The following is a 26,118-nucleotide window of genomic DNA, read 5'->3' as shown; positions in this document are numbered from 1 at the left end:
GGCCCGAAAAAAGTCAGTTCCCATGATTGGATGCTCTGGCTTTTATCCAGACATCGTGACACCGGGGACAAAGTCCTCTCTGCCGCGCTGCTGGGGGCACTGATGCTCCCGTGGGGCCTTGTTCCCCCCTGCAGTGGGGCCTTTCCAGCAGGATTTGGCACCTCTGTGGGCACAAATACCTGGCGGGCAGCAAACAGTGATGCCATTATCTGCACAAAAAGGTGTTTTTGGCAGCTGTGATGCAGCTCCCAAGTCATCCCAAGGGCACTGGGGATTTTCTTTTTTATTTATTTATTTTTTTTGTCAGGCTTGTTCATCCGGTTGGGGCTGGGATTGGCCTTGCAGCTGCTGGGTTTGTTTGCAAAGGGGCGTTCTGCAGCAGGGCGAGGTGGCAGCAGCTGGGGTGTGACAGTGGGAGAAGCTTCCTGCAGAGTGGGGAAAATGTGGCCCTGAACACCGATGAGACAGGTGAGGCTGGTGCAGTTCGTAGCGAGGATGTTGTGTTTAAAGGCATGCATGTATGGAGTGGTCTTTGCGCTTCTCTAACTTGCTAGGTTTTGCCTGTGTGGTGCTTTATGGGGAGGGAGGGATTTTATATATTTTTTAATTATTTACTTATTTATTTTTGCTGTGAGTGGGTTTTGGTGCTGGGTTTGCAGAGTGACTTTGTAGCGTTTTGCTTGGGGTCCCTCCTTCAGGAGGCATCGCTGACCCTCCTAAACCCAGGAGGGGTGCCCATGGCTTCTTTGAGGCTGGGAGGGAAGCAGCTGTCTCCTCCCAGCCCTCTGCTGGGGCTGAAATTGGTGCCAGGCATGAGTGGGTGCCCTCGGAACGGGAACAGGGATGGGGCTGCAAATTTGCAGCTTTGGTGGGGAAAATCCCCCCAAAGCAGGAACAGGGCACATCTTCCCTGGCAGGACAGCGGCTGTGTTTCGGGGTTGCCACCTGCATCCTGTGGCTCTGGGATAGAAAATTCCAGGAGAAAACCCTTCACACTCAGAAATTTGGGAAGCCCCCCCTGAGATGCCCCTCTGCCACCCAGGCTCTGTTTTACACGAGCGGTGCTGTCAGCAGCGAGAGGGTTAAGCGATCCTGCGTGCAGGGGGTCAAAAGGCAAGGAGGGGGCCAGATCCTGCTGGGGGGCATGAGTGTGTGTGAGTGTGTGGGGACGCATTTATTAGGACTGGGAGCACTGGGGGTGTAAATCAGTGCTGCTCTGGGAAAAGAGCAGGGGGGGGATGCTGCCCAAATCCCGGCATCCCTTGCTGCCTGCTGCCGCTCCCAGCTGGTGCGAGCCCCACTGCGGCCAGGATTTGGCCCCGGCCGAGAGGCAGGGACCTGCTGGGAGCCCCCAGCCCGGGGATGGGGACCCCGCTGCATGGCGTGGGTGGGCGCGGGCAGGATTAGTCCCACCGCCACCAGGCTGCTGCTCCCGCGCCGCCCCTGCCGGGGCCCTGCTCGGCTGATGCGGACACAAAGCCGGAGGAGACGCGGCCTTCCCAGGTCAGCAGCGACCCTCTCCCCTTCCCTCCTCGCCTCCCACCTCCGCAGCCCACGTCTCTCTACGTGGGCGCCGATATATTTGCCTGGGTTTGTGTTTATAGGGTCAAGATGGCCCCTTCCATGGGGAGGAGGTGGTCTGTTTTCCTCCCTGCTCTGGCCGGCAGTCAGGGCTTTGCAGATAGATATGAAAGAAAAGCGCCTGTTATTGCTGTTATTACTTATAAATATCGGAATTCAGGCTGGGGATGGGAGGAGGAGGAGGGTGGTGAGCATCGGCGTGTTGTTGCTGGTGTACAAGGCTGTTCCCGCACCCATTCCAGTTTATTTTCCTCCCTGACTTCTGCTCCGTTTGCAAACTGTGCAAAGGTTGCAAACCTTCCTGTGATTCCCCTGCTGTTTCCTCATGAAAAAACGAAGCTTTGGGGTGCTGAGCACCGACCCGGGGCACCCCTTGCATGGGGGAAAAGTTGGATGTTGCTGTGCTTTGGTGGCGTAATCCAACTGCAGGATTTGCACCCACGCAAACATGTTTATTTATTTATTTATTTTTATTTTCTGCTGTGTCCCTGTGAGCAGATTTGGAAGAAAATGCCCCAAACTGTTGTGTATTTATTTATTTATTTTTTTTTTTTCTTGGCAGCCTTGAAACTGCTTGTGTCATTTTTAGCAGCAAGGAGGACTTTTCCTTAACCCCCGACACATACAGAAAATATTCCTTGATGATTTTGGTGCGTGGCTTGCTGGGAATAGCAAACACGACATGTCGTGCTTGGTGCTAATCGCACTTTCCTCCTTTTTGTGATTTTTTTTTTTGGGAAGGGTTTGGACACTGATTGCATTGGGAGAGAAGGGTGTGTGCTGTGGGGATGTGAGGTTTGCAAAGGGGTGAAGTCCCTGCAATGTGTTGTTTTTTTTTTTTTTTTTTGTCTCCATTTGGTCTTTGTTACGTATAAAGTGTGTTTTAGTGGCTGGTTGGTTGTGAAGGGCAGGATTTTCCCCAAAAAATCAGGGGAAGCAGGCAAAAAAAAAAAAGTAGAAAAATGCACTCACAGTGCAGAAAAAGCATCTTATGGTGTGCTTGAATAGGTCTTGGCATAACAGGTCTGCAGGGGACAGACTAAGAAAATTGGAGAGGGTGATCTCAAGTACATCAACGTCACCCTCCAACACTGATTTTGGGCACTTTTCAGGCAAAATAAGGGGAAGCAGCAGCAGCCCATGGCGGGAAGGGAGGCTGTTTGCGACAGTGGTGAGAAGTTTTGGTTCAAACTTTGCGTGGAGGCAAAGTTCAGAGCTGTTGTGGCTTTCAAGCTGGAAACATTCCTGGGAAGCGGGGAAAAAAAAAATCTGCTCATTTGTTATTTCTGATTCTGCTCTCCGAGTCCCTTCCCAGGGCAGTTCCATGGTGATGAGCTGGGCTGCTTTGCGAAGCGATAGAGCTGAGATAGGCATAGGGTCAGTGCAAACTAAGGCTGCCTTGCTGCTTTTTGAAGCTGTTTGCAAGAAATCTTTGCAGAACAGGCTCTTTTGTGAAATGCCTGCGCCTTCCCGCTGCAGGTCACAGCCAGACCCAAGGCGCTGTTTTTTTTCCCATGGCCTTTCTTTGCCTCGGCATTAGACATAGACAGACCCCAAAATGCCAAACCGACTCCGAAGGATGCATGGGCTAACTATGTGCCTGCCAAAAAGCCACAAAATGGCTTTATAAGGGACATAATTTTGATTTTTTCTGATTTTTGTTTTCCATTTGCACTTCTCATGGCGCAGGCTGGATGAGGAGCGGATTTTCCGGTTCATCAGTGATGTTGAAAAGCAAAATTAAAAGGAAAGCAGCAGCAGTTCAGTGCCAGGTCTTTGGGCTTTATCTGGAAGAGGACAGCAGCAGGGATGTTTGCCCAAAAAACCCTGTTCCAAAACGAAAGATGGAACCACCTCGCTCAGGAGGAACTTTTCCACCATAAACTGATGGCTTGTGGCAGAGGCCAGCTGATAACAAATGGCAAAATATCCTTGGATTTTGAATTGTCATTTGGCTGAATTTTGGGGCTGGAAGCCCTTTTGGGGGGAGAAAACTCCACTTTCTTCCTCATTTCATTCCCAATGTTTACTCATCTTCCCCTTCTGGCCACCTCCACCAAGTGCTGCTGGATTGTTGGCCCCAAAACCCCAGATTTGGGCACTTCTGAAGACGCAGGATAACTTTTCTTTTTTGGGGCCCATCTTTCCACCCAATGCCTTAAAACCTCTGCATTTCTTTCCTTGGAAAGCTGGGAAATTCAGCACGCAGCCCTGGAATGCACTGCATGGACCCAGTTAGGGCTTAAAAAAACTTCATGCAACCCTTATTTCACCCCTGCTACTATATCATTAATGCTTTCCAAGTGGATTGGGTGAAAGATCAACCCTGCGAAACTCTCCATGCAAATAACCCAAGTTGCTGGCTTGCGCATGTTTTTGGGGGTGGAAAACCACCCAGAGGAGAGCTGGGGTGACAAAAGCCAGCCCCGAGGTGGCAGTGGGACGCAGGGAGGAAGCAATAGCGAGGCGGAGGAAACAGCAGTGGATTCTTATTTCTTGCTGTGCCTAATTTATGGGTGATTTATGGGCCGGAGCTGGAGCACCGCCTGCTTCCCCGGATGGATATCTGCTCCACTGCCTGCTTTCAGGAGCCACATTTGGGGTCTCCGGGTCTGGATCTGGCCACCCTTTTGTCGATGCCATTGCAGGTAGTGCTGCGCTGGGGCTGTTTGTAAGGTGGGATTGATGCAGTGGGGCTGTGGAGAGGAGCCAGAGGGATTCCCTGGTTGAATCCCAGCTGCTTTTGTGCATTTCTCAACTTTGGGCTGGAAAAGTGGAAATTTGCTGTTGTGTTTTTTTTTTTTTTTTTTTTCCTAACTTTCACTGCCGCTTCTGCTTCACTTCACCTTGAAGCAAAACCATGCGCCGAGCCGCTCGTGCTGGCACTTACTGCAGGACGCAGCACTCTGGGAGGCTTTAACCCCCTTTTTTGCCCCCCCTGCCCTTGAGAAGGGGGGCAGTGGGGCTGGGGGGGGGGCTCTGGGGCCGGGAGCCTGCCGTGTCCCCAGGCTGGCAGCTGCACTGGCAGCTGGGCCCTGTCGCTCCGCCGCGGGGGCTAAAAATAATGTGATGGAGCAGAATAGGTGCCAGCCCCCCGGGAGAAGGATGCTGCGGCCGGCTCGGGCTGGCTTTAGCAGGTGGCCCTGCTTTTCTGGCTGCAGGGACTTTATTTATATCCATCTCTGTTTATTTTCCCCAGTTGGGAGGGAGACGGTGTGGCGTTTAACTCAGCCTTTCCAAGGGTTGTCTCAGGATTCGCCAGCATCCCCATCCTGCTCCAGGGTGCGTTCCCTGGCAGGGCAGCCTTCCCCTCCTGCCCTACCCATGTGGATGCATTTTGCCAGCAGGATGTTCCTGCCCCCGTTTTCATTTTTTGCTGTGCACAGCGATGCCTTAATTTCATTTTATCAAGGCTCAATTAAAGCTCGGGGCCGGCTGGGTTGGAGAGCAGGCGTTCGCCTGTTAACTCTCCCCCACAGCAGGCACGCTTGCAGATGGGAAAATAACCAGCCCTGGGACAAATCGGGCAGATAGGAGCTTATGTCAACTATCAAAATGGTAAGTGACCTTATCCTGCAGCGCCAGTGGGATAAAATCGGGGCCGAGCTGGCTTTGACTGCTGCCTCGGCTGTGCAGAGTGTTGCTGTTCTCCTCCCTAAAAGCCAAAAGCCGCTGGCGTGCCGGGCAGAGGCAGCAAGCACCCAGGGTCCTGGGGCATCAGCATCTCCCCTCTCGGCTTTCCCTTGTGCTCAGGTGGTTTTTAATCCTTTGCGTTTTGGGGGAGCATCGCTGTGGAAGTGTCTTCTGTGTCGGGTCCCCCAGCGGGCTGCTGGTTTGTGGCAGGTTTCTGGCTCAGCTGGCAGCTCATCCATAGGGCCGAGCCTGGAGCTTCCCGCGGGACAAGGTGAGCTTGCAAAAGGGGGGGAGGCAGGAGAGTCGTCTGCTCCTGCAGCCGCTAGCAAACGCTAATGGGAAGCAGATTAGGTGACATGAGAGCAGCCTGCAAACACGCCTTGGCTGCAAAGCGCTTTCTGTTCCGAGGGCCAGAAAAAGAGTTCAAGGAGGAGAAAGTGTCCCTGGGTCCTCCCTCCAAATAAATCACCCCAGCGTGTTTATGCAGGCATCGGGCTGCTTGCAAAAGTGGGTAGAAGAGGATATTTACAGCACTGTGGTGGTTGCTTGGAGAGCTCAGGTCAGTGAGGAAAAGAGGATTTTTTATTTTTTTTTTTGTGTGTGTGCTGGGAAAAGGCCAGATGTGTGTCAGCTCGGTGTTTTGGGGGGGTTGCAGCAGCGCAGGGCTGTTCTTCCAAGCCCTTTGCAAGACGCCGTCTGTCCTTGTGCAACCCCGAGGCTGCGAGGAGGCTGTGCCCGCGTGGGGGAATTGCTGCTGCTGGCTGCAGGGGGCTTGGAGCTTGTTCTGCAGGTTAAATGGGAATTTGGGCAGTGAACATCAATACCGGGGTGCAAGACCCTGGGCAAGTTCGCAGTGTTTTTCTCACTCTGGTGGCGTGGGTGTTAGCCTAGCCTGTTTCCCAGGCTAAAACACCAAATAATCAATGGTTGAGGTCAGAAGAGGAGGAAAAAGAGTCCCTTGATATTTCCTTCCTTTTCCTGTGGCGGGGGAGCCTTGGGAAGGTTGGTCTGCTCTGACCTTCCTCATTCCTCCCTCCTCCTCCTCTCCTCCCCATGGCTGTGCTGTCACCTCCCTTGGGGGGCTGGAGAGGAGCAGGAGAGCTGTAGGAACACCTATAGGAACACCTATAGGAACGTGCACCCATGTGTGTGTGTCCTTGGGGCTGGGGGGCTTGCTGCAGGCCCCCCTGTGCTGCAGCTCTCAGGGTTTTGGGGCATGGGGGGAAGAAACAGATCCTTTTTTTGGGATTGTTTAGGGTCTGTGCATCCCCTGATTCTCACTCCTGTGGGAGATGAGGGTCCAGGTGGGGGGGAAATGGTTTCACGTGGTGAGTTGGGGTCAGCTCTTCAGGGCGGGGTGGTGGCATCTGGCAGATGCTTGGGACCGTTTTGCTCTTTGCAGCTCCCTGGGCTTGCCCTGCTGCGATTTCTCTCCCGTGCATCACCCCTCGGGCTCAGGGGTCTCTGCTCCGTCCTTCCTCTTCCTCTTGGTGACCTTTCAGGGCGCCGTGCTGGGCGTCTCGCGTTACCGGAGCGGGTGGGCCATCGATCGCAGGGAGGACGCTTGGTGCTTTCCAGCCTCTGAGCACGGCTGAGCCCCTTCGGCTGGATGCTCGGAGCTGGCAGGGATGGATTTGGCCCTGCAAGGTCGCTGGGCACGGGGTGGATGTGGCAGCGTGCGTTTACACCCAGGACTGGTGTTTCTTTCCTTGTGAGAAGGTTCTGCAGCAGCCAGAGCAGGATTCGTCCCCCCGTGGGGTGCCTGGGGGTCTCTCCACGCTGCCCCCTGTCCAGGGGGGACCTGTGGGGCTGCTCCCCCCCTCTGATCCCATCTCTGCTTCCTTCCCGCAGGAAAGGCTCGGGGACGGGCCCAGGCAGAGCGTCCGGACCCCCTGTGCCATGGCTTCGTCTGAGCTGCCCCCATGCCCCGCAGTAGGTACTGTCACCAGCCGGAGCTGGGTTTTTTGGGGGGAGGAAAGCCAGCCCTGTGCAGGAAGGGGGGACATCACCCAATTCCCCATCAGAGCCTCGTAGTACCACCAGGGGCTACTGCAGGGGTTTTTGGGTGGCGATGCTCTCTGCCATACCCCGCATCCCTCTCTGCTCTCTGGGGCAAATCCGTGCTGGGGTGACACCGGCCGATGGGGTTCCTGCTCACAGGTGACCGCCTCGCCCCAGAGGCCCCCGGCGCGCTGCCCCACGGCGAGGAGGACCTGGGCGAAGCCTTTGACTTTGAGGACAGCGACGAGGACGACGACGAAGACTCGGCAGCCGAGGCCGAGCCGAGCAGGGGTGCGGTCCTTCAAGCACCCCCCCGCAGGCACCGTGCCACCAGCTCCAGCATTGGTGAGCCCCCCCCCCCGTGTCCCCAAAGTGTCCCCTTTGGGTGGCCGAGCCTGCGCCGTGCTGCAAGCTCGGGCACCGACCCCATTTCTCTGTTTTTTCCCTTTGCAGAGGGGCTGGTGCTAGAGACCCAGGAAGGGTAAGTGGGGTTTTGGGGTGGTCTGGGGAGAAAATGCAACTTTGGAGGGGATCACCCTCTCTTTAGCATGTCCCAGTCTTGTGCTGTGCCTCGTTTTCCATGTTTTATTCCCACTGCTCACAGCTTGCAAAAAGGGCTGGATGCGTGGGGTCAGGGCCTGAAGCAAGCAGACCCTGGGGGTTTGTACGTGTCCCCCCCCAGAGAATGCAGGGGCAAAGGGGCAGCCCCCACAGGGGTGGGGACCCCGCATCCAGCCTTCCTGGTGAGTCTTCCCCGTGCCTTTGCAGAGCCAAGATTCAAAAAAGCCATTTTGGGGACTTGTGCATCCTGCCTGTGTGGGTTGCCTGGACTAACTTAAGCCACTGTAACCCTAAAAATTTGGTCCCCAAGCCCTGGAGGGCGACAGCAAAGCAGCAGATGTGCAGAGTCCCCTGCAGGGCCAGACCCACGTGCAGCCATGCTCTCCGTAGGGTCAGTATTAATAGCAACCGGTGGCTTTGAGGCTGCAAGCTCCCTGCTGGGGCTTTGCAAGCATCTGGAGGCGAGCAAAAGAGCACGAGCAGCCACCAGCACTGCTGCCGAGCACGGCTTTTTGAATTTTTCTCTTCTTACCTTTTTTTTTTTTTTTTTTTTTGGTTTTGTTTTAATTTGCGTTGGGGTTGCATTTAACGAACGAGCTCATCCTGCTGCTCCGGAGGTGCGCAGAGCCCCCGCGCTTGCATCCCACCCCCTGATTTCGCAGCTCACATTTCTGCTGCCGGAAAGCCGGAGGCATCGACCTTGACTTTTTAACGCGTCCGCTTTTCTGGCGGCGCGAAACTTCCTCCGTGGGCTGCAGCTGGGTTTGCATCCCGGGCAAGGCAGGGGTTTTATTTCGCTGCTGTGCCCCCAAAAGGGGTGTGAGCCCCATACGCTGGGGGGTGATGGGGTTTGGGGTTTGTATGCATCCAGCCCTGGGGGCTTTGGCACCCCAGGGTGCTCTCTGATGGTTCTTTCGCCCTCCCTGCAGGCTGCCGGCGGGGGTGAGCAATGGGGAGGCTGGTGGGGCCCCCCCTGACATCGGCACCCAGACTTGGAAGAGCAAAAGCAGCCACCGAGGTGGGTTAAAACACGTGGGGAGAGGGGAAAAGCACAGCCTGAGCTGAAAAACCCAGCCTGGCCTTGGGAACAGGGAATGATTTTTGTGGTCCTGGCATGATTTTTGGGGTCCTGACACGGGTCTGTTTTCTTGCTTCCCCCCCAAGGCGAGCGCTTCGAGTTCCCGGCGGTGGAGGACGATGTGATTTACGACGACGTCCCCTGTGAAAACCTTGATGCTGACCAAGACGGTAGGGGCAGCCCTCCCTCCTGGGGTCATCATTTTGTGGGGGGCGTGAACCCATTTCACAGCCAGGCAAACTGAGGCACCGGGAGGGGAGCATCACGAGCAACGTCCCCATTCTGCCCCTCCAGAAGAGGCTGCCAAGGGGCAATACAGCAGGAAAACATCCAGGACTGGGGAGGGTGCTGGGTTTGCAAAACCCTGATCTTCTGGGATCCCTGGGGAGGGAAAAGAGCGACATTTTACCTAAACGTCCCAGGGGCAGAGCGCAGCCTGATCTACGAGGACGTGCAGCGAGGCGAGGGGCCGCGGGCGGGCGAGGATTTGGGCTGGAGCTCCAGCGAGTTCGAGAGCTACAGCGAGGACTCGGGCGAGGAGAGCAAGCCAGAGGCTGAGCCGGCCAAGCAGCGGGCGTCCTTCCAGCCCAAGGTAACGCTGGCGATTCCCTCTGCCTTGTTAGCTTGCAACTCACTTCTTTTTTTTCTTTTTCTTTTTCTTTTTTTTTTTTCATGGGTTTCCTGGATATATCTCGCCTAAAGGTCAGGGGCTGCCCCGTGCTCTCAAGCAATACGAAACCAGCACAGCCTCATGAGCTGCTCTTGGATTTTTTTTTTTTTTTTTCTCTATTTACTCTTTTCCTTCCCTTTTTTCCCCCCATCTGTTGCATCTCGGCATGTGGCTGCCGCTCCCTGCCTTTCCTGTGCTTGCTGCCCTTTCCCGCTCAGACCAAGCTGGATTTTGGGAGCACGTTTCCCCGCGCCGTGCTGCTTTGGGGTGGTTTCTCCTCTTGTTTTGGCTGCTTACCTGAATCTCTCTTCTCTGCCCTCTCTCGCATCCTCTGGCTTCTCCTCCCGCCTGGTTTGCTTGGGGCTCAGCTTTCTCCAGACCTGAATAGACTAAAGGAGAGATACGCCAGGACTAAGAGAGACATCCTGGCTTTAAGAGTTGGGGGGAGAGACATGCAGGAGCTGAAGCAGAAGTACGATTGGAAGGTACTGTCCCTCCTCGGTCCTTTCCTGTCATCCCTTAAATTTCCTGGGGGGAGGGAGAAGAAGCCCTTCCGTAGGGATGTGAATGCACCCGGGCTCGATCCAGCCCCTTTTGCCCACCAGCAGAGAAACAGTGCTGCGCTGCGAGCTGCCTCCTGCGTGTCTCGTGGGCATGGGGACATGGGGACATCTCCATTCCTTGTCACTTTCCCCATCTCACCTGCATCCCCTGCGACGGTTACTGGTGCCTGCGTAGAGCAGCTCCCCGTCCCCGATCTGCCCAAACCATCTGCTTTTTGGGTTTTTATTTTTATTTTTTAAGGGGCATTTGGACAAAGCGAGGTTCGGGCACCCTAGATGGATCTGAGAAGGTTTTCCCCGATACGGGGTCGGGAAGGAGGTTAAAGGGAGTGGAGCTCCCTGCAGATGTAGAATCTTATTGCAAAGCCTTTCCCTGCCCCAAACCACTCAGGTTGGTAGTTTACGGCCAGTTTGCACTGGGATTTTAGCAACCTGCACTAAAAACGTTGCAGTTTCAGGTGTGAAGGGCAAACGCCCCTTTTTCCTCTTGCACGGGTGCACACCAAACCCCGCTGCAGTGGGCTGGATGCGCTCGTGCCCCTCTCCCCTCCCTCCTCTCTGCTTTCACTGCATGCTCACGCTTTGCCTGCGCCTGCTTGCAAGCTGATGGCATGCGACCGCGTCCCCATGGAGGGGACAGAGGTGCAGGAGCCGACCCCTTTGGTGCTCAGCTTCCTCCCTTCCCTCCTCTTCCTCATCCTCCCTGTTTGACCGGGGCTGGTTTTCTGTGGATAGAGGACTGGGGGAGGGCAGTGTCCCTGAGGGGATGGGGCAGAGGGATGCAGTGCTGTGCGATCTCGAGCGCCCTGGCCCCTCTCGCCCCCTGCCCAGATGACCCAGCTGATGAAAGCGGCCAAAAGCGGCACCAAGGACGGGCTGGAGAAGACCAAGATCGCGGTCATGAGGAAGGTGACCTTCCTGCACCGTAAAGAAGCACCAGGTGAGCAGGCTGCCAGCAGGGAGCCCCCTTTGTTGCCTTTGAGAACCAAAAAAGCCCTTTTGGAAAGCATATAAAAATCCATGTTTTTCGTCTTGACTCCATATGGCTTCTAGCTTCTCTGTTCTATTTTTTTTTTTTTTCCATTTTATGCTTTTAAATGTATTTTCCCCGTTGCATTCCCAGCTCAGTCTGTTCAGCTCCCTCCTCGCCCTTCCCAAAGCACCCAAAGTCCCTCCTCCACCTCTCTGGGAGCGGGGTGGAGGGGGGGACACCAGGCCAGCACCCATGGGTGTTCCCAGTGGGACAGCGAGCGGGCAGGCTCTCCATACAGGATCAGTGCCAGGAGCTTTGGAACAGTTTAGGAAATGATGAATTTGGGCAGAACTGATTTTTGGGGTGCTTTGCGATTTTTTTTTTTATTTTTATTTTTTTTTTTTTTTCTTGCTCAATCCTACAAAACTCCAGGGTCAGGTTTGAGGGGCAAACCCTCTGAAGTGCGGAGATCCTTTCCCTGTGTGCTCATCCTTTCCTGAAGGTGTTTCCATGTCTCTGCTTTGTTTTGGCTGCTGCTTGTTCCCTGCTCTGCCCTGGGATGAGGGGAGCAGCGCCGTTTTCTAGACAAGGGGTGAAAATGCAATCGTGTGTGTGTGTGGTGGTGGGGGGGGTCCTGGAGCAAACCCCAGCCCCAGCTCAGTGCCCATAACCCTTTGGCTGCCCCATAGGGGATGGGGAGCGTAGGAGGAGGGCGGCGGAGGTGGAAAAGCTGCCGCCTGCCCCCAGCATCTCGAGGGGCTTCCTGGAGCATCGCGGGCGAGGTAGGATCCTGCCAGGAGGTCCCCCTGGCTCTGCCAGGCCCCCCCGGGGATCTGCCGTGTGTGCCCTGGCCTCGCTGCATGGCCCCGTGTGGATCTGTGTGTGAATTGGGGTGGGAACCTGGAGAAAAAGATGCTCCGAGCATCCCATCCCCACGGCGCGGAGCAGCGCCGTCTTCCTGGCAGGGGGGCAGCAGCAAGAGAGCTTGGGCAGCCCCCGCAGAGCCGGCAGCGAGGCGCTGGGATCCTCCCTGCCAAAATTAGGGAAGGAAAAAGGTCACCCGGCCTGCAGCACCCTCCCCTCTGGTTATTTATACGCAGCGGGGATGGGAGCGGGGCGGCGGGGCCGGGGCGGCTGGAGCGGGGCATGAGGCCGGCGCCATGTGGAGGAAGGAGCTGTCCCTGCCCCACGACCCCATGGCCCGCTCGCCCTCCTCTTCCTCAACTGCTTCGGCCTCGGGTAAGGCCTGCTTGGGCTCTGGGGAGCTCACGTGCCCCCGTTTTCTCTGCCATGCTGCTTTCAGCTGCTGTTTTTTTCCGCTCCTCCCTGCTCGCTCCCCCTCTTGGAGCAAGGACGTGGGGGGGTTCCTCAAGCCGGGTCGCTTTTTGGGCAGGGTTTGTGCTCCCCCCCCGGGGCCCTGGCTCCTTTCTGGCTTGCAGGGCCTGACTCATGCTGGTGTCCGGTGACAGCGGCGGGGCTTGGGGACAGGCGATGCCGGCTTCCAGCTCCACTTGCAGCTGCGAACCCAAGCGGAGCCCCTGGAGCATCAAAAAAGTAAAATATATATTTTTTTGGTGTTTTTGTGGGTTGCTTTTCCTCGCAGGGGACTCAGAAGAGGAGGACACGGGCTTCTTGGAGGTCACCGTCTCGGACATGAAGCACCCACCACCAGAGCTCGGCCCCATGCCCGCGGGGCTCAGCCCCCAGCAGGTGGGTGCGTCTTTGGGGTTCGGGGTGAGCACTTGGCTTCCCCTTCCCCTTTGAGCAACCCAAAATAACAAAGGGCTGAGTCGGCAGAAAGCAGCGACGCCGTGTCAGCAGCAGGGCGGGTGGGGGGGGGGGGCACTTCTGCATGGGGGTTCTCGCCCCCCATCAGTTATTTGCGTGCCTTTCAGGTGGTGCGGCGACACATCCTGGGCTCCATCGTGCAGAGCGAGCGCAGCTACGTGGACTCCCTGAAGCGCATCCTGCAGGTGGGGGACCCTGGTTTTGGGGGTGGGGGGCGCAGGGCTGCGGGATGCTGACCCGCTGCCGTCGCTTGCAGGATTACAGGAACCCGCTGATGGAGATGGAGCCCAAGGTGCTGAGCGCCAGGAAGTGCCAGGTGGTGTTTTTCCGCCTGAAGGAGATCCTGCAGTGCCACTCCATGTTCCAGATCGCCCTCGCCTCCCGCGTGGCCGAGTGGGACTCGGCGGAGAAGATCGGGGACCTCTTCGTGGCCTCGGTAGGAGGGCGGTCGGGTGCTGCTGCCCAGCCTCCCCCAGCCCTTTCCCAGCAGTGGCAGGGGCTGGAGGAACCGAGTGACACAGCCCCACCACAGGGTACCCCAATATTGCCCCAAAACGACATGAGCCCCCACAGCCTGATTTTGGGGGGCCTGATGACACTTATCCTGCCCTTTCCCCCCGTGCCAAGTTCTCCAAGTCGATGGTGCTGGACGTGTACAGCGACTACGTCAACAACTTCACCACTGCCATGTCCCTCATCAAGAAGGCTTGTCTCACCAAACCTGCCTTCCTCGACTTCCTCAAGGTCAGCGGGTCCTGAGTGTGGGCACACGGGGCTGCTGGTCACCGTTTGGGGTGAAAACTCCCCTTTTTATTGCTTTTTTCCCCCCGCACAGAAGCGGCAGATGGCCAGCGCGGACCGGGTGACGCTCTACGGGCTGATGGTGAAGCCCATCCAGAGGTTCCCCCAGTTCATCCTGCTCCTGCAGGTATGGGTGAGGGGAGCCTGTGCCCATGGGGCACCCGCTTTGCACCCCACTTTGGCAGCCTGGCTGCTGCAGGAAAGGGGTTAACAACAGGCATTTGATTCCTTTTTGGGGCTGGCAGTCTGCTTGTGGGGCTTTGGGCACTTTTCCCCCTTCCCAAGGTGGGATGCTGGGAGGCTTTTCCTCCAAACTCTTGATTTTGCTGGTGATGCAAGCCATAGCATCCCCATTCACAGCCCGATGGGGCTGGTGTCACCCCGGTGATGTTTTTCTCCCCCCAGGACATGCTGAAGAACACCCCCAAGGGCCACGCGGACCGCCTGTCCCTTCAGCTGGCGCTCACAGAGCTGGAGACGCTGGCGGAGAAGCTCAACGAGCAGAAGCGTGTGGCTGACCAGGTGGCTGAAATCCAGCAGCTCTGCAAGAGCATCAGTGACCGTAGCAGCCTCAACAAGGTTTGTCCTTCGGCCTCGCCGCTCCTCCTCCTCCCCTGCTGACAGGCGGCTTTGGGGCTGGGTTTCCATCCGTCCCCTCTGGCTGGTGTTTGCAGAAGTGCTGCGGTGCTGGGGCTCCCGGGAGGGGGTTTTGGAGAAGCCAAGCTCCCGTCTTCCCTGAAACACTGTCCCGTAGCAAAAGCAAAAATAAAAGCCTGCCGTTTGGAAATTCCCTTCCACCCCCACCCTACGGCACCAGCCCTCCAGGAGAAGGCTGGAGGGGGGTGAGCCAGGGCACGCCGCTTTTTTCTTCTGTCGCCTCCTCCCCTCCATCCATCTGCTTGATTTTGCAACCCCTGGTGGAAAACCATGCGTGAAGCTATTGCAACACATCCTGGGCTGTGCTGCAAGCACGTGGTGGCCTCCACAGCCTGTCCCTGTGGCTAGGACTTGGGGACAGAGGATAAAGGGACTCAGAAGGGGCTGCAAAAGGGCTGCGTTGATCCTTTTAGGGCTCTTTGCTCTCGGTGGTGTGAAATGCAGGGTGCAAATCTGTGGTGCAAAGGGGCTGCGCTGTGCAGAGTTGGAGCACTTTGCACGGCTGTTTCTGAGGAGCTGGGAGCAGCGACTGCCAAAACTGCTTCCTGATTTAGAGGAGCAAGTCCCAGTTGTGAAGGGAAAACCCTCACACGAGCACAAAGCCCCCCAAAAACTGGGGGGGGCGGGATGCGGGCAGGACCCCCAGGGCTGAGCCCCCTGCCCGCTCCATCCCCTCTGCAGCTGCTGAGCTCGGGGCAGCGGCAGCTCCTGCTCTGCGAGACGCTGACGGAGACGGTGTACGGTGACCGGGGGCAGCTCATCAAGTCCAAGGAGCGCAAGGTTTTCCTCCTCAACGACATGCTGGTCTGTGCCAACATCAACTTCAAGTACGTGCCGGCCGCCCCGCGCCCCAAAATCACTCTGCAGAGTGCTGGTGCGGTCACCCCCCAGCACCTGTCCCCTTCCCCACCTCAGTTTTGGGCTTAGTGGGTTCTGCTAGCTTTTACCCCCAAAATTGCTTCTTGTTTTAAAGGAGCGAGCCCAAGTTTGGGGCTGCTTTGTCCCAATTGTCCCGAAAGCCTTGGGCAAAGCATCCGTGCCGTGATGCTGTGGGGAGCTCCTGGGGGTTTGGGGACCTTGTGGCTCAGACGTTGATGCTGCAAAAGGGGGGAAGGAAGCTCTCTCTGGGCTCCCAGTGATGCTTTTTTATTAACATTTCCCCCCAATCCAGGCCGGTGAATCCAAGGTAGGCGCTGAGTGTGGTTTGTGTTTGCGTGCCCCACGTTTGGGGGTGCAAGCATGACCTGGTGCATGCTGTGGGGTTGCAAACAGAGGTTGGCACCTGCTTTTTGCAAGGGGAAGCGGTGGGGTTTGCAGGACGAGCAGCACCAGCTGCCGATTTACTTGCTTTTTGCCTCCTCCCTTGGCAGAGGCCAGCTGGAAATTAGCAGCCTGGTGCCCCTGGGCCCCAAATACGTGGTGAAGTGGAGCACGGCCCTCCCGCAGGTGCAGGTGGTGGAGGTGGGGCAGGAGAGCGGTGCCTATGACAAGGACAACGTGGTCATCCACAACGCCGGCGCCAAGAAGCACGCGCCCACCGGGCCGGCCTCGCACAGTGAGCACCCAACCCTGCCTCTGCACAGCCTGGGTGGGATGGGGAGCAGGGACTGCTGCTCATGATCCCCTGTTTCTTCCTTTTCCACCTCCCCCCCACCAAGATAAAGTCTACCTGGGGCCGCCACGGCTGTTCCAGGAGCTGCAGGACCTGCAGAAGGACCTGGCGGTGGTGGAGCAGATCACCCTTCTCATCAGCACGTTGCACGGCACCTACCAGGTACCTAAATGCCAAACTGGGGGCAAAACTTCACATTTAGGCACAAGCTCCCACATGCTGTGTCTTGGGGAGCTGCAGGGGGGCTGTCGGGACACTCTGCTAACCCCATGGGTCCCGTCACCCTGTTCTGAGCTCCACAGCCTCCCTGTGGCTAAAATATGGGGACCGAGGCTCCGTGGAGGTGCTTCCCTGAATTCTCACTTCCCCCAGAACCTGAACATGACGGTGGCCCAGGACTGGTGCCTGGCTCTGCAGAGGATGATGAAGGTGAAGGAAGAGGAGATCCACTCTGCCAACAAGTGCCGCCTCCGTCTCCTGCTGCCTGGCAAGCCGGACAAGTGGGTTCCCAAATGCTCAGGTAGGGGAGGAGGCTGAAGACAACCCACTGACTGATTTCTTCTCCCCCCCACCCAGGTCTGGCCGCCCCATCAGTGTCATGGTGGTCTTCATCACTCCCAGCCCCCTGAGCAAGATCTCCTGGGTGAACCGTCTGCACTTGGCCAAGATTGGGCTGCGTGAGTAAATGGCTGGGGTGGCTCTTGCTTCTGAAAGCAAAATCTGGGAGCAGAGAGGGGTTTGAGTCCTGGTGGGGGACTGGTAGGAGGGAAAGTGTTGGACCAAGGTGGTGGGAGAAGTTTTCAGCTGGTTTGCATGCTGGCTGGAAGTGGGAAATGATGGGAATGGTGTTTCTCCCTCAAAATGCTTTGTGTTATGACGCTCTGGGGTGGCATCTCTGGGATGCTTGTTGATGGATCTCAGCTTGGCCTTGTGCTGGTGCTGACGTTGCCCTGTTTTTCCATGAAATGGCACAAATAAACAAGGGGGGAGCCCTTCGTCCTGACACGTCTGTGTCTCTATTCCTTTTTAACTCCATGAGCCACTGCAGGAAAAAAAAAAGTTTAATGGAAGAAAAAAAAATCATTCCAGCCCAGGGGGGATCTAAGCACTCAAATACGATTTCAAATGATTTTTGATTCTCTTGTTTTTAACAGTTTGTGTTGTTTTTAATCTGGGATGCCTGGGGCATAATCCTGTATCTGCAAGTTAGAAATGAAAACGCATTAAAGCCTAATGTGAAGAAACACATTAGTGGTTTCTTTTTCCTCCCTTACATATATAGTGTTTGGGGGGGGGGGGCTTTTTTGCCTCTGCTCAATGCAGTTGCTTGGCTGTGCACTGCAGTGAGGTGCAAGAGTTTGGAGAAGGAATTGGGGTGTGCCCCCAGCCCCCTGCAGATGGTGGTGGCTTGGGGTTGGGAATGTGAGGCTGTGCTGGGCATGGGGTGTTTAATGCATCCCAAAAGCTGGTGCTGGGGTGGGTGATGTGGCTTCCCCTGCTGCACCCAGGCTTGCTCATTTTGCGAGGGAGCTGGGGGTGTCCTGGCCATCCTCGAACTACTCTGCTCCCCCCCAGGGGAGGAGAACCAGCCAGGCTGGCTCTGTCCCGACGAAGACAAGAAGAGCAAAGCTCCTTTCTGGTGCCCCATCCTCTCCTGCCACATGTCCGCCTTCTCCTCCAAGGCCCTCGATTTGCAGGTAAAGGTGATGTCCAACCTCCCCTCCAACACCTGAATTTGCTCCTTCCCCTTCACCTCCATGTGCAGGGAGGATACAGCCTGAAATCCCACGGGGGGCTGGTTGGGAGGGGATGGCTGAGCTGCTTGCAAGGGCAGAAATGGGTGCAATCCATCCTGGTTGGGGGGTGAAAAATAAGGAATGCCAGCTGGGTTTGGGCTGGGCCCTGATTTTGGGGCATGTGCTGTGTACTGTGCATGAGCTGGGATAAATGTGTGTGTCTCCTGCAGCTTGGCGCCGCGGTGCACAACCCCGTGCAGTCCTCGCTACTGGGCTTCTCTGCCATCAGCACCTCGCTGCCGCAGGGCTACCTCTGGGTGAGCAAAACGAGCCCCAAAATGGGGTGAAAAACACCAGGTTTCCTCAGGAACCCATCAGAGGAAAAGCTAAAAACGGTTTTGTGGTCCCTGCAGGTTGGGGGTGGCCAGGAAGGCGCAGGGGGGCAGGTGGAGATCTTCTCCCTCAATCGCTCGGTGCCGCGGACGGTCAAGTCCTTCCCAGTGGCCTCGCCGGTGCTGTGCATGGAGTACATCCCCGAGGCGACTGAAGGGGACACAACGGGGTCTGAGGAGACCCGGGCAGGCACCGAGCAGCCCCCTACAGCCCTGCACCCCACTGTTTGCTTGGGACTGCAGGACGGCAGGTGAGCACCCTGGAGGGAAGGCACGGGCAGGGGTGCGTGCACTTGTGCGCATGCGCTGCTCTTGCAGCCCTCCTCCGTGTGCAATTGCTGCAAAGAGCTTTGCACTGAAATTTTAAGGCAATGAGGACTGTTACTCCCTGGTCCTCATCCTGCTCTCGCATCTCCCCTTTTCCCACTAGCATCGCAGTGTATGGCAGCGTGGACACGGGGACACAGTGCTTGCTGACCTGCAAGAGCCCGGGCATGCAGCCTGTCCTGTGCCTGAAGCACAGCTCTGAGTACCTGTTTGCGGGGCTGCAGGATGGCACCGTGGCTGCGTACCCCAGGAACAACGGTGAGGGCACCCCCATGCATGGTTTTGGCCCCAAAACAGAGAGCGGGGCACCTTAGGTGGGCTGGCTGCTAAAACAGTGATAGAAGCACCATTTTATGTTTTTCCTTTGCTGTTTCATCCCCTGCCTTGCAACCCTGGGGTGCGTGTGGTGGTGGTGGGATGACATTATTTTGTTTTGCCAGGATCAGTGGGGTTTGGTTTGAGGGAAATGTGCAGTGAAAGGTCCCAGTGGCAAAGGGCTGATGCAGCATGAAAGAGTTTGCTTGGAGGGTGGCAGCACCTGGGGACTGCTGGATCCTTCCTGGGTGCACAAGGACCCCTTGGAGCTGTTTGTATTGGGAAAAAAATCACCTTTTTGGTGCTATAAAGAGAGCCAGTCCCCTCAGGGGGATGATGTGCCTGAGCCCTCTGCTTTATTGGATTGATTTGGGTTTTATTGTCGCTGGCTCCAGCTGTGCCAGGTGTTGCAGCCCTGGTGCAGCTTGCTCAGAGCCTTGCTCCTCGGAGGCTTTTCCCAGCTGTTTTTTCTCTGCTTCGTCGCTAGAGGGTGGGAAAGAGCCTCAGAAACGCTGCCCAGGCCCCGTCCGGGGCAAAAGCTCCAGTTTGCTCAGATAACCTGCAGGGAGAAGCACCAAAGCTGCTTGTATTGCATTTTTGGGTGCTGTGCACCCCCTTTACAACCCTAGCAAGCAGGCTGGCAAATTAACGGCGTGGCTTTAATTTCCCCTTGATTGCCCAAATGCATGTGGAAGGCAGCAAGCTGCTAGCAGGGTTTTTTTAAAATCTTATCCCTACCTTTTGCAAATTCGCACGTGGTGGCACACCTGCTGCACGGCTTTGTTAGAAAAAAAGCTTTCCTGAAATAGCTTGGTTTTACGTGGAGCTGCGAGCACCAAGATGTGCTCGGGCTGAACAACGGCTCGGTTGCGATGCTGACGAGAGCAGAACTCTGAGCACCCTGGGGCTCTTTAATCTCTCAGATCGTGAAGTTTTGTTGTTTTTTGAAATTGCCACGGAAGTAGGATGCCTGCTTGAAAGTGAGAGCATTTATCCACTGCAGCCGTCCAGCCTGCTGGAGGTGGTGAATTCATGGAAACCCTGCTCGGATGTCTTTCACAGACACTCCGCTTCGACCCAGACGAGCAGTAGCACATTAACAGCTAAAAAAAAAAATAAATAAATAAAACAAAAGATTAATTTGGGCTTTTCCAGCAAGGATTGGGTGCTCTTGTCGTTCCTGAGCATTCGCTGCAGGTGGCTGTGCAGCAGTGGCACTGTCAGGCTGTTAAACCCAGACGCTTGCAGCTGCTGAGCCATTGGCACAGGGGTGCTGCAGAAGGGCTCAGGGTGGATACTGGGGTTGGTGGCTGCCCATGGGTGTTCCTCTGCTCTGCTCTGTCCTTAATTCTTCTTGCAAAGTGTGGGGGGAAGAAGACAGCGTGGTGGGGAGGGGTGGCTGTGTGCCCCGGCCTTGGGTGCTGCTCATGTGGCCCTTGTCCATCTCCCTGCTGGTGGCATCGAGGTGTTGGGGGCACCTGGGGCTGCGTGGGGGGCAAGAGGTGACCCCAGCACCCAAAGGTGACATCTGTGGGTGGCAGGGATACCTTGTGCTGGCACCTGCTTGTGCGTGCCCGTGCCCTGATTGGATTTAAGCCACTAGATGCATGAAAAGATGCTTTTTTTTTTTTTTTAAGTTGTTTTTGCTTCCCCTATGGCTAAGCTTCCTCTCACCCTCTCCCGGCCTCTCTGCTCTGCCCTAGGGGGGCTGTGGGACCTGGCTGAGCGTCCCACCTGCCTGACCGTGGGCACTGGCCCCGTGCGAGCCCTCCTGACACTGGATGAGACCGTCTGGGCCAGCTGTGCCAACCAGGTCACCGTCCTCAACGCCTCCAACCTCCGCACTCAGGTATGGTGGGGGGGGCACTGAGCACTGCCAGCACCTTGGTGGGGGGATGTGGGGGTGGATTTTGGGAACTCTTGGTGGGTTGGGTACAAAAGGGTGCGTGTCTAGCACCAGGGGTGTATGTTCGATGCCCAAACAGTTTTTATTGCTGCCTTGCAATGCCTTTTGGTCCCTCGGTGGGTCACAGGAGTCTTGTTCCTTCCACGAGGCACCAGCAGTGTTGCTGAAACCTCTCCCACAGCTGCATAAGCAGGGAATGCTGAATAGTCACTTAAAAAAAAAAAAGGGGGGGGGGGGGAAATAAAAAAAACACTTTATCCCACCTTTAATTTTCTCATTTAGTGTCCAAACTTAGTTTGCATGTATTAGCTGTCGTAAATCCATCCCACCAGCAGTGCCAGGGATGAATAATGCATCGGAGGGCTGTATTAGTTTTCTGTCTCCGATCTTATTTATGACAGGAGCCGGCTGGGAATTCTCGCAGAAGAAAAGCGTGGGGGGAGCGCAGGGGGAAAAAGGGAGGGGGCACATCCTGGGTGATGCAGTGTGAATTGGCAATGCAGGGGGGGCATCAAAACAGGGCGTTACAAGGGGCTGGGGAGGGGGTCCCACCCCTGGGGGCTCAGTGCTGATGTTAGTGTGCAAGCAGGGGGTGGCAGCCCAAATCAGCTTTGATTCCCACCGGGAGCTTGCACCTCCCCGTCCTCTATAACAGCAGCTCTGCAAACCCCCAACCCATAAATAGAGTTTGGAGAGCTGCGTAACGGGCTCTGGGGTCTGTGTGAATGGGGCTGGCAGCTTGGGGATAAACCACCGGGGAATAAATCCCACACTGGCTGGGAGTGAGGGGGAGATAACCTAATAATCTCTGTCCGCCTCCGTTCTGTGCGAGCTTGTGGGGAGATTGCACTACGCGGGTGCTCTCCAGGGAGGGATCAATAGCTGCTCCTTTCCTTTAAAAAAAAAAAATATTCAGAAATTCAAACCCATAAGAAGTGAAGTTGGAGTGTGTGCGTGGAGGTGATTTCAGCCTGCATCGTGCTCACTGCCCCGGTGTGATTTGGGCTCGTTGCTGCGACGTGGAAAGCAGGAGCTGCATTGCAGCAAGACCTCGGGGTTGCAATTAAACAGCAAATCACTGCCCGAGGACGCGTGCACGGTACATGCCACGAAACAGCCGCTCTCCTCCTGCTCCCAGCAGGATTCGATTTTAACCTCCAAACCTCTCCTTTCACCAGCATCGTCATGCTCCAAAGTCTGCTTTGCTCTGGAACATCCCGTGTTTGCAGGCTCGAGCTGTTCCCAACCTGCCTTCAATGCTAATACCGGTTTTTATGCCTTGCCTGCTGCTTGGGGGATTTTCAGAGAGTTCATTTCATAAAGATGTTTCTGGGTACATAAATCCAGTGCTGCTGGAAGCGTTTGCAGTGCGATATTCGGGGGTTTGTGAGCTGGGGCTCCTTGCAGGGGCTTGCTGCAGGAGGGAGAGCTGACAAAATAGGTAAACAAGGTGTTGATGAGGATTTTAGATGTGTTGGAGCATATCGGGAGCAGGAAGGGATGGGGCAGCACGGCGAAAAGGTCAAGTTGAGGTTTTCAGCTCTGTTTTTTTCCCATCTGAAAGCAGAGACGGGAGATGCAGCAGAGCTGAGAAGGTTGCTCTCCACCTCTGACCTTTGAAGAATCAGCTTTTATACCAAAGCAGCGGATATTTTGTTTTCTCTTCCCTTTGTCTAGAAGTTGTTGTACAACAACGGTCCCCAAACAGCTCTTGTGCAGGGGCTGAGCCTTTGCTTGCTGGTTTTGGGGGCAGGAGGGAAGCAAAAGTTCTTGTCCCACCTTGGCACGAGCTTGGCTGGTGCATCTACTCCAGCAAATAAGCCTTTTAAAGAAGAAATAAAACCTGGAGGGTTGGGAAAGGCTGTGTTACCTCCCTAAAGAACCAAGAGGAGGCTGGTGAGGCGCTGCTTTTGGTGTGCTCTGCAAAAATCAGAGCTGGTGGGGAGGGCTGGCACCTCCAGGTCTCTCCTTTCCCACCTCTGAGGGTTAGCAGCCCTAAAAGCAGCTGCTAGAGAGCCCGGTCCTGCAGCGATTCAGGGAGCAAACGACTTCTATTGAGATTCCTTCTCTATTTTTTTCATCTTTGCTGTCTGTTGGCAGCAAACCTTCGAGGCCCACCCGGACGCAGAGGCCAGCGTGACGCACATGATCAAGGCGGGCAGCGGCGTCTGGATGGCTTTCTCCTTGGGCTCCTCCATCCGCCTCTTCCACACCGAGACGCTGGAGCACCTGCAGGAGATCAACATCGCCACCAGGACCACCTTCGTCCTCCCAGGTGGGCTCTCAATCCCGATTAATGGGAGAACCGGGGTGCCCACCCCCTAAGATGGTTTTGCTTTGCTCGCGGCCGTGTTGATTTGCAGAGGGATTGTGCTGCAAGGGATTTATCTAGCTCGTGGTGTAAAGTTTGGAGCTTTGCCCTGGAGCTTGGCTCTCCCTTTATAAGCTGCAGAGATGGAGCTGGGGGCATCGCCCTGAAGCTCCAGGGCATTTTTAGCAGGTGGCAGAAAGAATATCTTGAGAACTCCCAAGCAAAATGCTAACATTTTGCAGAAGGAGGGTGTTCTTAGGCTGCAAGAGTAATTTTTAGGCTACAAAAGCTTTGGAATGGGCTTGGACAGGTCTGAGTAGGCTGAATGTTGGGCAGATGGAACCCCTTCCCTTCATCCATGCATCCAGTGTTTGCACTCATGCACCCACCCCATTATTGTGTGTGCATCCACACCCCATCCCTGCACCCATGCGTGCCTCCGTGAACCCCATCTTTGCACCACTGTATGCATCCTTGCATCTCATCCTTGAACCCATCTGCACTCCTGTGCGTGCAGCCATGCACCTCTGCACCCCTGTACCCCCTCGTGCATGCACACTGCAGCCCCACGCTCCCCTTTTCCCCCCCACTTACCCTCCAGCACAGTCTCCCCTCTGTGTCTGCCCGTTTGGCTCTCAGCTGCCCCGATGTGCCGAGGAAAGGACGAGGCTCAGCCCTGAGCTTGCAAGGTTGCCTCCCCCTTGTTCCAGCTACAGAACGTCGTAATTGTGTAATTAGTTATAAACGCAATACTCGTGTAAGTCACTCTTTCTTTTTTTTTTTTAGGGCATGTTAAAATATTTATCACTTCCTTTTCTTCCTGGGCGAGTGAGCGTTCGGTATTAATGCGTTTTTGAACTCGCGCTCCCTCATCCTTTTTAACTAGACAGGTCATTAATAAAGTTCTCGCAGAGAACTGGAGTTGCATCTCTGCAGATATATTGCTTTGCTGAGTCTGACGCCGCAGCGCTAAGTCTCTGCAATAAAATATTCATTTGCCATTAGAAGCCTCGCTTCTTTTCGCTCCTCGTCCTTCTGTTTTTTATTTATTGGTATTTTCAGCATTTTCCCTGCACGGAGGTCTTCACACAAGGGTGGTGCTCGGTTCTGAGGGGGGCTCTGGTGTGTGTCCCCCATGTAAAACTCTGGGGTGTGTGTGTCTGGGGGAGGGTTGTCCACTTTGCAGTGGGATGCTGCTGTTGCTCAGCCCTTGCTCACCCCTTTTTTTTTTTTTTTTCCCCTTTCTTCAGGACAAAAACACGTCCGTGTCACCAGCCTGCTCATCTGCCAGGGCTTGCTGTGGGTTGGCACCGACCAGGGCATCATTGTGCTGCTGCCCGTGCCCCGGCTGGAGGGCATCCCTAAAATCACTGGTGAGCACCCTCAAAAACTCCCCCGCTCAGCAAGGTGATGCATGCAGCCGTTTGGGCTCTTCTTTAGCCAAATTCCTCTGTTTTTCAGGAAAAGGCATGGTGTCTCTCAACGGGCACGGCGGCCCCGTGGAGTTTTTGGCAGTGGCACTTAGCACCCTGGCCCCCGACGTGCTGAAGGGCAACCAGGAGGAAGAGGAGGGTGAGGAAGAGAAAACCCCGGAGCTGGATGGCCCCCCGCCACGGGAAATGAGGAAAAAAGGGATTTTGCTGCAATATCGCCTGCGCTCCACTGCCCACCTCCCCGGGCAGCTCCTGTCCGTGCGGGATGCTCCGGTGGGGACCAGCGGCACCCCGGAGCACACGGAGGAGGACGGCTCCATCTACGAGATGGCCGACGACCCCGACGTCTGGGTGCGGAGCCGGCCCTGTGCCCGTGACGCTCCCCGCAAGGAGATCTCCTCTGTCGCCATCATTTCGGGGGGCAGGGGGTACCGCAACTTCAGCGCCGAGCCGCAGCGCCGGGGCGGCGAGGCTGACAGCACCCTGCTCATCTGGCAGGTCCCGCTGATGCTATAGCCCCCTGGGGACCCCCGCCCGGCACCTACCTCAAAACCACCCATAAAGCTGCCGGGGGGTGGTTGCACCCCGGGTATGGAACCCCCGTTTATTTTTTTTAAGGAGAAACAGAAAAAAAAAAAAGGAAAAACTTAAAAATGGACTCTTTTTTGTCCCCCAAACCAGCTTTGTGCAATGGGAGAGGGGAGTTTTTAAACTTGGGAAATGGCGACCTCCCTGCAGGCTTTGGAGGCGCTGGGATTGTGCTGGGCTCTGGCCGAAGGCATCTGTGTGTATGCGTGTTAATATATATAAATATATATAAATACGGTGTATATTATTACCTGTATAAAGAAGGAATCTGTATATATTGGGGCACTTGGAGATGCAGAAATAAAGCAGAGGTGTGAACATTCACCAGGTGCTGGCTGTGCTGAAATGGGGTTTTGCTAAAATAACCCTTTTTTTGACTGTGGATTGAGGATTTGGGGTATTGAAATCCCATGTTTTGGGAGCTGGTTTGGGGATTTCCCATGGAGTAAGGGAGCTGTTTCTACATGGAAGACAGTTTGGGAACTGCCAAAACTTCAGCCTGGAAATAAATCCCATAGGAATAAATCCCATAGGAACCAGCGTGTTTCCATATGAGATCTTGTAACCCCATTCAGCTTGAGAGCAGATGTTTTCCTTCCATTGCAGCTGTCCCTCCAGTTTTGGTGACAGCACCCCAATGGGTTGATACAATTCTCATGCTCAAAGTTCAACAGGAAGCCCCCAAATTGCTTTTATTTTGCACAGAAATGGTGTAGGATGGAGTTTCTCTGTCCGTGCCAGAGAAACTCAAGGCCAGGGAGGTGGAAAGTTGTCCGTGGACTAAATCAATTTATAATGTGATCCTCTAACTGGCTTCAATTTGATTTTCATTTGTAGCACTACAATTATCAGATTGATATTCCCGGCAACTCAACCTTGAAATGGGACAGCATGGCTCGTGCTGCTGGCGAGCAGAGATTATCTGCCCTGGACCAATTTTTGAGTATTCTTCTAATTAGCCATAAAATGTGCTTTGCCCCCCCCCTCCCCTCCCCAAAGTCTTTTCTAATTAATTTTTTTTCCCCCATCTCAGCATCAAAGTACAGCATGAATGGGGCTGGCCAAGTCCCAGACCAGCCGTGGAGCTGATGGAAACCAGTTTGGCACTGGTGGAGAAGGGTGCCAAGGAGGTTGTGGCTCTTTTCCTACTGTGTTCCCCCTCCTTTTTTTTTCTTTCCAGTTTCAGTTCATT

The 26,118-nt window shown here is 55.5% G+C and overlaps 1 protein-coding gene across 1 annotated transcript; it reads left to right on the top strand.

The window, feature by feature from the left end:
• Positions 1-414: 414 nt before the first annotated feature.
• On the top strand, positions 415-25,244 carry ARHGEF10L (Rho guanine nucleotide exchange factor 10 like). Its single transcript, XM_082776959.1, has 27 exons — positions 415-468; positions 7,066-7,150; positions 7,375-7,560; positions 7,669-7,696; positions 8,706-8,794; positions 8,941-9,024; positions 9,277-9,446; positions 10,919-11,027; positions 12,664-12,770; positions 12,956-13,033; positions 13,105-13,284; positions 13,476-13,592; positions 13,684-13,776; positions 14,055-14,228; positions 14,988-15,133; positions 15,677-15,861; positions 15,965-16,080; positions 16,291-16,418; positions 16,495-16,595; positions 17,494-17,615; positions 17,885-17,971; positions 18,068-18,297; positions 18,477-18,631; positions 20,392-20,537; positions 22,695-22,869; positions 24,156-24,278; positions 24,367-25,244. Exons 1-27 carry the CDS (start codon positions 460-462, stop codon positions 24,852-24,854), a joined length of 3,711 nt encoding a protein of 1,236 aa, XP_082633085.1. The 5' UTR covers positions 415-459; the 3' UTR covers positions 24,855-25,244.
• The last annotated feature ends 874 nt before the right edge of the window (positions 25,245-26,118 follow it).

The sequence above is a fragment of the Aythya marila genome (genome assembly GCF_965140915.1).
Source record: "Aythya marila genome assembly, chromosome: 21".
NCBI lineage: Eukaryota > Metazoa > Chordata > Aves > Anseriformes > Anatidae > Aythya > Aythya marila.
Note: the sequence above shows the minus strand (reverse complement) of the source record. Positions and strands in the feature narration are given on the sequence as shown.